The sequence below is a fragment of the Hemitrygon akajei genome, chromosome 12, assembly GCF_048418815.1.
Source record: "Hemitrygon akajei chromosome 12, sHemAka1.3, whole genome shotgun sequence".
Classification (NCBI taxonomy): domain Eukaryota; kingdom Metazoa; phylum Chordata; class Chondrichthyes; order Myliobatiformes; family Dasyatidae; genus Hemitrygon; species Hemitrygon akajei.
The window spans coordinates 23575457-23592090 of NC_133135.1; the positions used below are offsets into that span (position 1 = coordinate 23575457).

The following is a 16634-nucleotide window of genomic DNA, read 5'->3' on the forward strand; positions in this document are numbered from 1 at the left end:
GTAATGCTACTGTGACACTGTAATTTCCTTTGGCATCCATAAAATATCTATCTATCAAATTCCCGTAATCCATTCTTTCTCATGTGCTCATTAACCCTTTCGATATCGCCGTCTCATTCTCATTCCATCCAGGTACACTAGCAGCAAATTACAGAGAGCAATTAATCTACCAACCAGCATATGGAAAGGCAACCAGGAGGAACACCACTGGTCACAGAGAGGGCACCCAAGTTCCACACAGAGAACACCCGAGATCAAGATCACTTCCAGATAGAATTTAGATGAACCCTTAATATGTGGATCTTGACCTCAGCTGCAAATACATACACTCGGTGGCCATGGTATTAGATGCCTCCTTTACCTAATAAAATGGCCAATAGCTGTATGTTTGTGGTCTTGTACAGCTGTAGACTATCCACTTCAAGATTCAATGTACTGTGCATTCTGCACACCACTGTTGGAATGCGCGGTTACTTGAGTGACTGTCACCTTCCTGCCAGCTTGAACCAGTCTGGCCATTCTCCACTGACCTCTCTCATTAACAGAGCTGCCACTCACTGGATTTGTTTTTGTACCATTCTCTGTAAACTTTAGAGACTGTTGTGCATGAAAATCCCAGGTGATCAGCAGTTTCTGAGACGCTCAGAACACCCCATCTGGTACCAACAATCAGTCCACAGTCACAGTCAATTAGATCACACTTCTTCCCCATTCTGATGTTTGGTCTGAGCAACAACTAAAGCTCTTGACCATGTCTGCATGCTTTACTGCATTGAGTTGCTGCCACATGATTGGCTGATTAGGTATTTGCATTAAGGAGCAGGGGTACCTAATAAAGTGGCCACTGAGTGTATGCACACAGGCTAAAAGATTACAGACTGTGCATACAAACACATACACACACTCGTGCATGCACACACACTCACTCACTCACTCGCATGCAAGCACATAAGCATGCATGCACAGAAATGCTCTCGTCCTGTAACCATCCTCTTCCCCCGACTCTTCACCCACCTGAGTCTCTCCCTACATCACACCAACCATTTTCAGCTACCTTTCTCTTTATTCAAGTTCAAAGTACATTTATTATCAAAGAATGTACAAATGACACAACCTTGAGATCTGTCTGCTTCCACCTAGCAAGACACCCAATTTAAAAAAAAGGGAGGGAGGGAGGGAGAGAGGGAGAGAGAGAGGGAGAGAGGGAGAGAGGGAGAGAGGGAGAGAGGGAGAGAGGGAGAGAGGGAGAGAGGGAGAGAGGGAGAGAGGGAGAGAGGGAGAGAGGGAGAGAGGGAGAGAGGGAGGGGAGGGGGAGGGGTAGGGGGAGGGGGAGAGAGGGGGAGAGAGAGGGGGAGAGAGGGGGAGAGAGGGGGAGAGAGGGGGAGAGAGGGGGAGAGAGGGGGAGAGAGGGAGGGAGAGAGGGAGGGAGAGAGGGAGGGAGAGAGGGAGGGAGAGAGGGAGAGAGGGAGGGAGGGAGGGGGAGAGAGGGGGAGAGAGGGAGAGAGAGAGAGAGAGAGAGAGAGAAAAAGAAACACAAACCATACAGACAATATAAGTGAGCAACAGCATTCCGAACCAAACCGAGTCCTTAGGTCCGAATCCCCAGAGCAGGCCCCAGGCTCGGTCTTGGTTCATCCTTTCAGTAGGGCACACACAAAAAGCATACCTTCTTAGGTCATCCTCCCTTTCCATCTCTTCTCATAGGTAAACACTTCACCATGGCCCCTCCTCACTCTATAATTAAATTTCAAAGTTCAAAGGAAATTTATTATCATAGGACCTATATGTTATCTTGAGATTAATCTTCTTGGAGGCATTTACAGGGAAAAAAGAAACACAACACAATTTACGGAAAACTATATATAAACAGACAAAGGGTCAGAAATACCAATGTACAAAAGAAGGCAAACTGTACATATGTAAAACATGGAAACTCTGGTGCTGCCCGTCAACCATATGCTCTATAAATCTCACTCCGAAACTTTCACACTCACTACAATGAATGGACGTTGCAGAAATCACAAAGCACCTTTCATGTAATTTCTTGCTCTACTTTCTGCTTGAGTACCCTTAGAACAGGTGTCGATTTTCAATAGAGCATTAACATCATTAAAACAGGTTAAGTTTTACCAGATGAAAGGGTGATATGGATTTCTCTGAAATTCAAGCTGCCCTCAATTCTTCACAAATCCTTCTTTTGCAAATGTTTATCCAATAGCTTCTAACAGAAACAATAGTTTTTCTTTTCTGCTGGAGCATTCCAGCTCCCAGTAAATAATGACATCAACAAACAAAATCTCATGCAGCACATTTCAAACGAAGTTTTCAGAGAGACTAAACACGAGAGATTCTGAAGATGTTGGAAACCCAGAGTAACGCACAAGAAATGCTGGGGGAACTCAGCAGGTCGGACACCATCTCTGGAAAGGAATAAAGAGTCGATGTTTTGTGTGTGTTTCAGAGAGACTGCTTGCTCCTCAGGGTGAAGAGCTTCTAGGCATGTCCCTCGCCAAACTCAAACTCCCTCAGAATTCAAAGTTGCTGAATGCAGGTTTCCTCCCACAGTCCAAAGACATACCGGTTGGGAGGTTAGCTAGTCAATTTAAACTGTCACGTGATTAGGCTGGGCAGCGCAGCTCCAAAGGGCTGGAAGGGCCTTTTCTGAAGTGTATGTCAATAAATAAATAGAAGCATACTCTCCACTGTGAATCTATAGAAGCTTGTCTAAGTTGTTGCATAGTACTAATTAATTTGGATGTATTTGATGGTCCTTTGTATCTAATTTCTATAATAGTTCAAGAAATTCTGAACCCATTTGTTAAAAAAAAGTACAAATGTAGTCAATGGGTTGAATTAAATTTTATAATGCTCTACGGATATAATAGTACTTGATTTACAAAATATCATGATATTGGTTCAGAAAAAAATTTGAGGCATTGGTCATGTGGATAGTCAGAGGCTTTTTCCTAGGGCTGAAATGGATAACATGAGGGGGCACAGTTTTAAGGTGCTTGGAAGTAGGTACAAGGGGGACGTCAGGGGTAAGTTTTTCACACAGAGAGTGGTGGATACAATATGGTCTTTTAAGGTACATGGAGCTTAGAAAATTAAAGGGCTATGTGGTAGGGAAATTCTAGGCAGTTTCTAGAGTAGGTGACATGGTCAGCACAACCTTCTGGGCTGAAGGGCTGGTAATGTGCTGTAGATTTCTATGTTCTATGTTCTAGCTGACATGCCAAATTCATGCAAACATCTAAGTTGAGGTGCTGGTGTGCCTTCTTTGCGATGGTGTTTACATGCGTTTAGGTCAGTCCATCATGTCTCGATAAACCAGACAAAACACTCATCCTACTGCTTCCTTCTCCCTTAAGTGTGGTAATTATAAACTGTGCTTGGCAGCTTGATATCTAAGTAAACCTGTTTTTCTGGTCTTAAATTCAACAGAAATATCAACAGAATTTCAACAGAAATTCCGATCAATTTTACTGAGGAATAGGCACGAAAACAGGGGTTACCGAAGAACAACCACCTGTTTACTTGTGATCAGCTGCCCACAGTAAACTTTAATCAATTAAAATTAGAGATTTAAATGGTTTGGTTTTAATTGCTGCTTTTTGATAATCCTATTTAAAAGTATTTCCTGCAGAATCGTGCAAATAACAGGACAGAAGATAACCACTTGGCTTTTGTGTGGATCCCTTCAGTTAGAGCTATGTGGTTCACTGGCATTCCCTGCATATATTTATACAGTATATCTGAGTTTAAGGTCGCATGCATAATTAGTATTATAGCCTCTGCCTCAGTTACTACTCATAAAGCATAAATAACTCAGAGCATGAAAAATAATCTATTTCCCTTCCTTATTTCTACTGAGAATCTTCATTTAACTCTCCCTTGTTACACATACACCAACCTGTGCTGCCTGTTTGTTACCTTAAAAAAAATGCCTAATTTTAGAAATTTCCATTAGATTTCCCTAAACACCTCCATTCCTCACTCCTGTGGGAAAACAAAACAACTTTTCAAACATCCTCTATGCACGTACATCTGTTCTTCCTGGTTCAGAGGAGACAGGAGCAATGTTGCCACATTCACCAGAAAGATATCTGGAGATACTGGGGAAGAAATAGGTGTGTATTTCACTGTTTTTGTTTTGGAGCAAAGTAGAGTGGGAGCAGCAAAGGAGGAAACAGGTTTGCTAATACCATGTATATGGTCCTGTCCAAATCTTTAAAGATGAGCTTACTTACTGTCCATTATGCCACTGGCATTTAGGGCAGCAATGTAGGTCCTCCATCTTTAGCTTCCTCTCGGTATTCATTACTGTCAGTCATGCAAGTCCCAGATGGAGACTCAGGAGCACCATTGCACTCAGATGTAGGGTTCTTCATTGCTTGTTCCATAACAATTTTGTTTCACAAGTCAGGACTGTTAGCCCTGAGCTGAACCCCCGGAACCCAGAGGACTGGTGGACCTCCAAGTCTCAGACCCTTTCAAAAGCCAAAAGCAAAAAGCCATGACTCCACCTAGCACAGCTCTCCAGATCATTGAGACATGCAAACCTCCACACCACGACAAGGCTGTAGTCCTCTTGGAGATCAAAGACTAAAAGATTGGCTCTATTTGTCAGATCTACACCGAAACACTGAAAGATATGATGAAATTGTCCATTTGCGTCAATGACCAACACAATATGAGGATGTGCTGGGGACAGCCTGCAAGTCTTGCTACACTTCCGGCATCAAAGTACCATGTCCACAACTTACTAACTCTAAGCCCTACTGTTTTGGAACGGGGGAGGAAAACTTGGCCCCTTAGAGTGGTCAAGGGACCACATGAAACTGGGCTCAAATGAATGGCCAGTTCAGGAGATGAGAGAGATGCAGGAGGTAAGACAGAGATTTTTTGTGGTTTGATGCTTCCTGAGTTCAAGCGATACTTCAAAGAATTTAACCATCTGTAAGCTTTTTAGGATGTCTTATGATCCTGAAAGAAACCATATAAATGCAAGCTCTTTCTTTCTAGAAGCTTGAAGTACTTCAAAAAGCAGGTCATTTTGAGAAAGGGTATGATGTTGGCTTAATCTCAGTGGTATGAGTTCCTTAAGTGGGAATGGACCTGCTAATTAAATGGTATCAGATTTAGTTAGTTGATTGTATAATTAAGTGTTGCATAGTCAATGCATGTATTTTTGTTTCAGATTTAGAGATCTGACCCCAATTCGGCCTTTACATTCAGCTGTAGCCCTGTGTTAGTTACCATTTTGGTACTGGAAGGGAGCTGTGAGCTATATACTAAAAGGAAAGCATGGCCCTTGCCGAGAGAATGCTGCAGAGTTGCCATCTTTGAAACAGCACGTGAAAATGAAGCTGTGACGGCTAGTTCATTGGCACTAAATCACAATAAATCCTTTGGTATTATTTTGAAGAGTAGGAAAAGCTCCCTAGTGGGGTTGTGTTATTGTTATGCTATTATACTCACTCAAAGGGGAAATACACAGTGTTCTTAAATAACTCTCGGTACAAGTTGGAGCGTGTGCAGCCAAGAAATGGAAACACAAGAAGGGAAACAATTATCAGCCATGTGACAAGATGATCCCTTCCCATGATGACATGCATCAGCCTAACATCAGTCACGGGAAAGTTATAGAAAGGTATTCTGAAGGATCAGATACGTAAGTATTTGGATAGACAGGGACTGATTAGAGATAGTCAACATGGCTTTGTGCACAATAGGTCGTCTCTAACCCACCTTATAGAATTTTTTGAGGAAGTTACCAGGAAATTTGCTGAAAGCAAGGCAGTAGTTATTGTCTATATGGACTTTAGCAAGGCTTTTGACAAGGAGCTTGGTCAAGAAGGTTCAGTCGCTTGGCATTCAGCATGAAGTAGTAATGTGGTTTAGACATTGGTGTAATGCCCTGGTTGATATTTTTGTACTGTTATGTTGTTCTGTGCCAGCTGCTTGTTTGGATTACTGCTGAAAATAAGAGATAGGAGAATTGTGTGCCATTCAATTAGGATGGCCGGATTAAGGAGAGGTTTCACTGGTGAGGGACACTAAGGTTGGGCTTGGGGCTTTTGTGAAGGAGATGAAGAGAGAAGATACCAGACAGAAGAGGTCACAGTATTCGACCTGGAGCAGGGTCGTGATTCAATGAAGCCCAAAGTGAGATCAAAGGAGGATCGGCCAAGGGGAAACTGTGAGCTCCAACTTATGCACGTAAGGCTGTTTCATTAAAATGAGCCCTTTTCTTTATTGTTCTTTCTTTACTAACCCTTTAGTCAAATTAAGAATGATAAAGCTGAATCTTTTAATTGTATGTGGTGTACTGTCTGCTATTTCATGGCACTTGTAATAGGGTAACGAAACACATAGCTTCCACACAAACAGGGGGTTCTGGGGTGGGCTCGCACCTCAATCCCACACGTTTGGCAGGGCCAGAGATCGTCTTTCCTAGACTTGCACAGCCGATTGAACTAGAGTGTTTCATTAGCTTCATGGGAGAAGCCAGAGAGAGAGGTAGTAGATGGTTGCCTCCCTGGCTGGATGCCTGCAACTAGCGGAGTGATGCAGAGTCCAGTGTTGGGTGTCATCTAGATCACTGATCTGGATGATAAAATAGTAAACTGAATCAGCACATTTGCGAATGACACCAAGATCAGGGGGCATAGTGGACAATGAGGAAGGCTATCAGATCTTGCAGCAGGATCTAAAGAGCTGGGAAAATACGGTGAAAAATGGCAGAGATTCTGCAGATACTGGAAATCCAGAGCAACACATACAGAATGCTGGAGGAACTCAGCAAGTTAGGCAGCAAATACGGAAATGAATAATGAGTCAACATTTCAGGTCGAGACTCTTCATCAGGAACTTAATGCAGACAAGTATGACGTATTGCACTTTGGGAGGTAAAACTAGATTAGGACTTGCACAGTAAATGGCAGGGCACTGAGGGCTCTGACAGGACAGAGGTATCTGGGAATTCAGGGCATAAAGAGGGCTTTTGGCACGTTGGCCTTCAAAAATCAAAGTACTGAGTACAAGAAACACACACAAAATGCTGGTGGAACACAGCAGGCCAGGCAGCATCTATAGGGAGAAGCACTGTTGACATTTCGGGCCGAGACCCTTCATCAGGACTAACTGAAAGGAAAGATACTAAGAGATTTGAAAGTAGTGGGGGGAGGGGGAAATGCGAAATGATAGGAGAAGACCGGAGGGGGTGGGATGAAGCTAAGAGCTGGAAAGGTGATTGGCGAAAGTGATACAGAGCTGGAGAAAGGAAAGGATCATGGGACGGGAGGCCTAGGGAGAAAGAAAGGGGGAGGGGAGCACCAGAGGGAGATGGAGAACAGGCAGAGTGATGGGCAGAGAGAGAGAAAAAAAAACAACTAAATATATCAGGGATGGGGTAAGAAGGGGAGGAGAGGCATTAACGGAAGTTAGAGAAGTCAACGTTCATGCCATCAGGTTGGAGGCTACCCAGGTGTTGTTCCTCCAACCTGAGTGTGGCTTCATTTTGACAGTAGAGGAGGCCATGGATAGGCATATCAGAATGGGAACAGGACGTGGAATTAAAATGTGTGGCCACTGGGAGATCCTGCTTTCTCTGGTGGACTGGGCGTAGGTGTTCAGTGAAATGGTCTCCCAGTCTGCGTTGGGTCTCACCAATATATAAAAGGCCACACCGGGAGCACCGGAAGCAGTATACCACACCAGCCGACTCACAGGTGAAGTGTCGCCTCACCTGGAAGGACTGTCTGGGGCCCTGAATGGTGGTGAGGGAGGAAGTGTAAGGGCAGGTGTAGCCCCTCAGCATCGGTATACCCTGAGCAATTAACTCTCTCATTTGTAAGACAACATACACATTTTTGCTCTTTTTCAAAATGGTGCCTCAAAAGGTCCCCCTAAGAGGGGTAATGGTAACTTATTCGTCTGAAAGACATCATCTCCAACAGTACTGCTGTGGGATGTCAGGCTTGACCTCTGGAGTAAAGTGTGATGATACACTCTTCTGATTCAGAGACAAGGAGCCATCCAGTTAAACACTAGCAGCAACCAAGAGCCAGGCAAAAGCTTCATATAAAAAGACATCAGCAAATACTTAACAGCTTACAATCATTGAAGTATTGCTGTAAAAAGGTGGGAGAAATTTAAACAGAGACTCAAGCAGTGGCATGGAATGTGCAGAGGAGAAACTATCACAAAGTCAGAGAGACAGATCAGATTTGAGTGATTAAGTTCAGTGGTGGAGTAGCAAACTCCTTTGCTTGGTTCATGAGTTTGCATATTGCGAGTGTCTCCTTTTATTTTAGGCAGTCAAATAACAGATGGTTCTTCCATTAATAGTTCCACTCCCTATCCAACAATATTAATTTGCCACATCTTCTGCAGATTCATTTAAACTTGGCTTTCCAGTATGTGTTTGATTCTGTGGCTCTGATATCTGTGGCTGTTTGATTACTTTCCTTTCTGCAGGAGAAGAAATATTATTGTTTCCAAAACTATGTTCATTAAAAGAGGGAGGAACCTTCAGATGAGAGGCTTCCAACAGATCGTTCTACTGGATTTATAGCTCAGACAGTATGCATGCAGAAACAACCTCTACTTTTTACAATAGTTTAAACACTCCAGACAACACAGATCCACCACAATTAAAAACTCCAGTAAATTAAGAGGTTGTGGGGGGAAGTGGGGAGCGAGGTAGAGAGGGTGGGAGACCTGGTACATTGAAAATTCTGGCCTTGACTCATTAGAGATATTAAAGTTTATACAGCAATAAAGAACAGTGCAAGAAGCAGGAATGGGCAATTTTACCGGTTTGAATGGGTTCCACTGAAAGAAGCTCAAGGCCTTTTTCTGAACCTCTGACATGACCTCCTTAAAGATGTTTATGTGTGCAGTCCTGTGATCTCAGGATTTTGAAATGTGAGTTAGTGCCACGACCCCAACAAAAAAAACATACAAACTCTCTGCAGGAAGGGAGACAGCTTTAGAAACATCTCCGGGAAACTATGTAGTCAAAAATATAAAATGTCTAGAGGCAAATGTTTTGGAATTACAGTAAATTGGAACAAACACTGGGATTTTCAGTTGACCTGCTGAGCATTCAGGGGGATCCAGAGGTGTTCACACTCAGCAATTTAACTGCAGAATTATGCAGGTATAATCTGAGGAACATAACTTGCTTTAGAATATACTGTAGAACAGTCCAGAATAGGAATAGATCCTTCAGCCCATGATGTTGGCAAGTCAAGTTCATTATCATTTAACTATATACATGTCTATAACGTATATAATCATATAATGTATATAGAAATGAGAAGTTTCTCTGAATCAGGATGTAAAGCACATAACTCACAATAACTTATTGGTAAGGTAAAATTTACAGATGAATCACACAAAATAACACACTAATGTGCATTAGTATTACATATTGTAAGGTACAGAACAGATCAACTAGTGATACTTTGAAAACAATGCCGCAGGGAGTTCAAAAGCCTGATGGCTTGGGGGAAGAAACTGTTCCTCATCCTGACCGTTCTTGTTTTTATGCAGCGTAAGCCTCCTGCCTGATGGTAGCCTGCCTGCGTGGTGTACCAAACTAAATAAACTAGCTATTAAACAACTAACAAATCTCTTCTGCCTGCACAATGTCCATATTGAGCCATTCTTGGCTCATTCATGTTGCTAGAGTCTCTTTGAAATATAGAAAAGCTACAGCACGATACAGGCCCTTCAGCCCAAAAAGTTGTGCCGAACATGTCCCTACCTTAGAAATTACTAGGCTTACCTATAGCCCTCTATTTTACCAAGCTCCATGTGCCTATCTAAAATGCTTCTTACTGTATTTATTTCCATCACCACTCCTCGTGGCACAATCCAGGCAGCAAGTACTCCTCTGTTTAAAAAAACCATTGCCCTCACATCTCCTTTCAAATTACCCCATCTCATCTTAAATAAAGTTCAAAGTAAATTTTATTATCAAAGTTTACATATGTCACCAAATTCAACCCTAAATTCGTTTTCTTGTGGGCATGCTCAGCAAATCTATAGATTTGTAACTATAACAGGATCAGTGAAAGATTAACTAGTGTGCAGACGACAACAAGCTGTGCAAAAGCAAATATAAATAAATAGCAATAAATATTGTGAACAAGAGATAATAAGATAGAGTCCTTAAAAGTGAGATCCTTGGTTATGGGAACATTTCAATGATGGTGCAAGTGAGTGCAGCTATCCCCTTTGTTCAAGAGCCTGATGGTTGAGAGGCAGTAACTGTTCTTGGAGCTGGTGGTGTGAGTCCTGAGGCTCTTGTACCTTCCACCTGATGGCAGCAGCAAGAGCATAGCCTGGGTGGTGAGGATCATTGATGATGAGTGCTGATTTCCTTTGACAGTTCAACGTGCTCAGTGGTTGGGAAAGCTTTACCTGTGATGTACTGGGCCAAATCCACTACCTTTTGCAGGAAATTTTCATTCAAAGGCATTGGTGTTTCCATACCAGGCTGTGATGCAGCCAGTCAATATAGTCTCCACCACACATCTATAGAAGTTTGTCAAAGTTTCAGATGTCATGCCAAATCTCTGCAAATTCCTGAGGAATTATTAGATTTATTATAATTTTATTATTAGTAATAAAATAATTTTAGCTCCTGGAGCAACAAATGCAAAATTCTGAGGAAATCAACAGGTCAGGCAGCACCTTAGGACAGGAATAAGCTGTCAACGTTTCAGGCCAAGACCCTTCATCAGGAACTGTTTATGTCCTTCAGCATTGTGCTGGTGCTCTGGATTTCCAGCATCTGCAGAATCTCGTGTGTAGCTCCCAGAGCTTTTATCTGTCTCAATAATAATTTACAAACACTGAGTGTCCTACCAATAACTATGAACAATATGCCTTAATGGTTAAACCAACACTATAATTAGGTAACAGACACAAAGTGCTGGAGGACAACTTCATACTTCCCTCACCCCACCTCCAGTTTCAATCTCCTACTCAAGACCCACAAATCTACCTGTCCAGGCAGACCCATTGTTTTTGCTTGTTGTACCCCACTGAACTTATCCCCTGGTTCAGTCCATTTCTACCTACATCCGTGACAGTTCACACACTCTTGATCTTTTCAATGATTTCAAATTCCCTGACCCCAAGCATCTTACTTTCACCATGGAGGTCCAGTCCCTATACACCTCCATCCCCCACCAGGAAAGCCTCAAAGCTCTCCATTTCTTTCTGGACATCAGAACCAACCCGTTCCCCTCCACCACCACTCTCCACCATATTGCGGAACTCATCCTCACTCTCAATAATTTCTCCTTTCGTGACTTCCACTTCCCTCAAAGAAAAGATGTAGCCATGGACACTCGCACAGGTCCTGGCTATGCCTGCCTGTTTGTCATCTACACGGAACAGTCTATGTTCGAAGCCTACACTGGTATCACTCCCCAATTTTTCCTATGCTACATTGACAACTGCATTGGTGCTGCTTCCTGCATCCATACAGAACTCGTAGACTTCCATCAACTTTGCCTCCAATTTCCATTCTGCCCTCAAACTTATCTGGTCCATTTCCGACACCTCCCTCCCCTTTCTCGATCTCTTTGTCTCCATCTATGGAGAGAGCTCATCTGCTGATGTCTATTATAAACCCACTGACTCTCACAGCCACCTGGACTATTCCTTGACCCACCGTGTTACCTGTAAACAAATGCCATCCACTTCTCTCAATTCCTCCGTCTCCGCGACATCTGCACATGTTCAGGGGGGCAGCAACTGATGGCAACTCCACCAACTTAGAGGAGTACACAGCATCAGTGACCTGCTACATCAGCAAGTGCATTGATGATGTTACTCTGTCCAAGACCATCACTATACGCGCTAACCAGAAACCATGGATGACTGTGGAGGTGCACGCGCTGCTGAGGACCTGCAACTCCACCTTCAGAGCAGGCGACAAGTCAGCCCTAACAACAGCAAGGGCCAAACTGTCCTGAGCCATCAGAAGGGCAAAGTGTGCACACGCCCAGCAAATCCACAGCCACTTCCAGGACAGCGGCGACACGCGGCGCACATGGAAGGGCATCCAGGACATCACCAATTACAGGACAACATCACCTGACTGTGCAGGTGATGCCTCACTCCCAGATGCGCTGAATAACTTGTATGCCCAGTTTGAGGCGGAAAATGACACGGCGGCAAGGAACTCCACCCCCTCCTACAAATGACCAGGTTCTGTGTCTCACTGTGGCCGATGTGGGAAGAACCCTGTGCAGGGTCAAGCCACGGAAGGCTGCTGGACCAGACAACATCCCTGGTAGAGTGCTCAGAGGATGTGCAGACCAGCTAGCAGATGTTCTCACTGACATCTTCAACATCTCCCTGAGCAGCGCCACCATTCCAACGTGCTTCAAGGCCGCCACCATCGTCCCCGTGCCTAAGAAGTCTTCAGTGTCCTGCCTAAATGACTACCGTCCCATTGCACTCACATCCATCATCATGAAGTGTTTCGAGAGGCTCGTCATGAGGCATATCAAGACCCTGCTGCCCCCCTCACTGGAACCCCTGCAGATTGCGTACCGTCCCAACCACTCAACAGATGACGCCATTGCCATCACCCTCCACCTGGCCCTAACCCACCTGGACAAAGAAGACACATACGTTCGGATGCTGTTCATAGACTTCATTTCAGCATTCAACACAATTATCCCTCAGAAACTAATTGGAAAGTTGAGCCTACTGGGCCTGAACACCTCCCTCTGCAACTGGATCCTAGACTTCCTGACTGGGAAACCTCAGTCAGTCTGGATCGGGAGCAGCATCTCCAACACCATCACACTGAGCACGGGGGCTCCCCAGGGCTGTGTGCTCAGTCCACTGCTGTTCACTCTGCTGACCCATGACTGTGCTGCAACACACAGCTCGAACCATGTCATCAAGTTTGCCAATGACACGACCATGGTGGGTCTCATCAGCAAGAACAACGAGTCAGCTTACAGAGAGGAGGTGCAGCAGCTAACGGACTGGTGCAGAACCAACAACCTGTCTCTTAATGTGAACAAAACAGAAGAGATGGTTGTTGACTTCAGGAGGGCACGGAGCGACCACTCCCTGCTGAACATCGACAGCTCCTTGGTACAGATCGTTAAAAGCACCAAATTTCTTGGTGTTCACCTGGCGGAGAATCTCACCTGGTCCCTCAATACCAGCTCCATAGTGAAGAAAGCCCAGCAGTGTCTCTACTTCCTGCGAAGGCTGAGAAAAGTCTATCTCCCACCCCCCATCCTCATCACATTCTACAGGGGTTGTATTGAGAGCACCCTGAGCAGCTGCATCACTGCCTGGTTCGGAAATTGCACCATCTTGGATCGCAAGACCCTGCAGCAGATAGTGAGGTCAGCTGAGAAGATCATCGGGGTCTCTCTTCCTGCCATCACGGACATTTACACTACACGCTGCATCCGCAAAGCAAACAGCATTATGAAGGAACCCACGCACCCCTCATACAAACTTTTCTCCCTCCTGCCATCTGGAAAAAGGCACCGAAGCATTCGGGCTCTCAAGACCAGACTATGTAACAGTTTCTTCCCCCAAGCTATCAGACTCCTCAATACCCAGAGCCTGGACTGTCACCTTACTGCCCTATTGTCCTGTTTATTATTTATTGTAATGCCTGCACTGTTTTGTGCACTTTATACAGTCCTGGGTAGGTCTGTAGTCTAATGTAGTTGTTGTGTGTTTTTTTTCTCTCTGTGTTGTTTTTTACGTAGTTCAGTCTAGTTTTTGTACTGTGTCATGTAACACCATGGTCCTGAAAAACGTTGTCTCATTTTTACTATGTACTGTACCAGCAGTTATGGTCAAAATGACAATAAAAGTGACTTGACTTGCTCTCAGGATGAGGCTTTTCATTCCAGAACTAAGGAGATGTCCTCCATCTTCAAAGAAAGGGGTTTCCCTTCCTCCATCATCAATGCTGCCGTCAACTGCATCTCTTTCATTTCTCGCACGTCTGCCCTCACGCCACCAGGGATAGGGTTCCTCTTGTCCTCACCTACCACCCCACCAACCTCTGCATCCAGCACAAAATTCTCCGTAACTTCCGCCATCTCCAATGGGATCCCACAACCAAGCACATCTTTCTCTCCCCTCCACTTTCTGCTTTCCGCAGGGGTCACTCGCTTCATGACTCCCTTGTCATTTGTCACTCCCTACTAATTTACCTCCTGGTACTTACCCTTGCAAGCAGGACAAGTGCTACACCTACCCCTAACACCTCCAGGGCCCCAAACAGTCCTTCCAGGTGAGGGGAAGCTTCACCTGTGAGTCTGTTCGGGCCATCTACTGTATCCGGTGCCCCCGGTGTGGTCCCCTGCATATCGGTGAGATCAGACGTGGATTGGGAGACTGTTTCACCGAGCATCTATGGTCTGTCCACAAGAAAAAGAGGGATCTTCCAGTGGCCGGCCATTTAAATTCCACTTCCCATTCCCGTTCCAACATGTCAGTCCATGACCTCCTCTACTGTCCCGAGGAGGCCACACTCAGGTTGGAGGAGCAACAGCTTATATTCCGTCTGGGTGGCCTCCAACCTGATGGCATGAAAATTGATTTCTCGAACTTCCAGTAATTGTCCCTCTTCCTCTTCACCATTCCTGCTTTCCCCTCTCACCTTATCTCCTTAACTGCCTATTAGCTTCCTCTGGTGCTCTTCCCCCTTCCCTTTCTTCCATGGCCTTCTGTCCTCTCCTATCAGACTCCCCCTTCTCCAGCCCTGTATCTCTTTCACCAATCAACCTCCCAGCTCTTTACTTCACCATTGCCCCTCTCCCAGTTTCACCTATCACCTTGTGTTTCTTCCTCTCCACCCCCCCATCTTCTTAATCTGACTTTTCATCTTTTTCCAGTCTTGATGAAGGGTCTCAGCCCAAAACGTTGACTGTACTCTTTTCCTAGATGCTGCCTGATCTGCTGAGTTCCTCCAGCATTTTGTGTATTGCTTGGATTTACAGCATCTGTCATTTTTTTAATGATTTTATTTGAATACGGATTCCCACTTTCATCACCTCTTCTATTAACCAATTATTATGTTATGTACAAATGATCAATAATTATTTTAAGGACCTTAATGTTTTAAAGGACCTGCATTGAACACTGGCTTCCTGCTTCTCAATTTCCAGCTTTCACACTTAAGAACTTATTTGCTTTCTTTTGTAAAAAAAACTGTAGAAATCAGAAGTATGAAACAAAAAAGGAAGAGCTGGAAAAACACAGCAGGCAGGCAGCATCTGTAGAACGAAAATTAGTTAATCTTTCAAATCTGGCAATAGATCTTTGACTGAACTGCTTCTCTTTTCACATATGCTGACTGACCTGTTAAATGTTTCCAGTATTTTCTGTTTTCATTTCTTTTCGTGCAGCAGTGATTCAAATGGTAGATTCTCTGCATCAAAATGAAGAAAACAAAGAAATCAAGAGTGGGTGGAAAGTTCCAGATGAGCAATTATGGAAGAGCCAGCCATTGCTCGGTGTCCATTAACCTGTCCCTCATCTGAGGTACACAGCCTGAGATGGCAGGTTAGTGCAGTTATGAGGGAGTACTGAAGTGTGTGGGCTGCACACTTTGCAGAAGGGTCTTGAGGAAGAGCAGTGGCCAAGCAAAATGTAAGCCTGGCTGAGGGCTATGAAACTAGCAACGAAACTCCTTGGGACATCCAAAGACTATGAGAGGTCATTGATATGTTGCTGATGTTCACTTCCTTTCTTCCTTGAAATACTGACTAAAATCCAAGCATAGTTTCTTTTTTTTTTAAAAAAAAGGACATTTAATTAACATAGAAACATAGATAACTTACAGCACAACACAAGCCTCTCGCCCCACAAAGTTGTGCCGAACATGTCCCTACCTTAGAAATTACTAGGCTTACCTATAGCTCTCTATTTTTCTAAGCTCCATGTACCTATCCAAAAGTCTCTTAAAAGACCCTATTGTATCCACCTCCATCACTGTTGCCAGCAGCCCATTCCATGCACTCACCACTCTCTGAGTAAAAAACTTACCCCTGACATCTCCTTTGTACCTACTCTCCAGCACCTTAAACCTGTGTCCTCTTGTGGCAACCATTTCAGCCCTGGGAAAAAAGCCTCTGACTATCCACACAATCAATGCCTCTCATCATCTTATACACCTCTGTCAGGTCACCTCTCATCCTCCATCGTTTAGTTACCTAAATTGACCTATTTCTTGGCACAAGAATTTATTGCTATAAAACAGCATATTTCCCAGCTCAATGAGCAGAGTCCACATAGAATGATAGTTGGTTCTTAGCTTGTGAAGATCAGGAAGGGAGAAGCGTCATCAGAGGCAACGGCACAATCGTTGGTGGCTGTTAAGGCCAATTCGGGATCTGCAGACTCTGGAGCGGTAGGGACACCAGAACAGCAGGAATGTGGGCGCTTGGGTAGAAGGGTCCTTCCTGCATCTGCTCTTCTATTCATTAGTCGCTGTTCTGGATTCTTCAAAGCGCTTGACTGCTCCGTGGATCAGCGTTCTCCAGCGGTCTCTGTCACAAGCCAGCTGCTGCCACTCGCTGACCTCGATATTTACCTGAGAGAGCCGCTGCTGAAGTTGG

At 44.4% G+C, this 16634-nt stretch overlaps 2 protein-coding genes across 4 annotated transcripts in view; one reads left to right on the forward strand and one right to left on the reverse strand.

Annotated features, from left to right (window-relative positions):
* The window catches only part of tlcd4a (TLC domain containing 4a), a 204468-nt gene that overhangs the window by 33299 nt on the left and 154535 nt on the right, over positions 1 to 16634 (forward strand). The window lies entirely within an intron of this gene.
* The window catches only part of alg14 (ALG14 UDP-N-acetylglucosaminyltransferase subunit), a 107016-nt gene that overhangs the window by 18831 nt on the left and 71551 nt on the right, over positions 1 to 16634 (reverse strand). Inside the window, exon 4 of one of the 3 annotated variants that reach the window (XM_073062734.1) lies at positions 15376 to 15445. The exons of the other annotated variants lie outside the window; for them this stretch is intronic. Within the exon in view, the coding sequence (XP_072918835.1) occupies positions 15376 to 15445 (70 nt within the window). The remainder of the gene's footprint in view (positions 1 to 15375; positions 15446 to 16634) is intronic. 3 annotated transcript variants of the gene reach the window in all.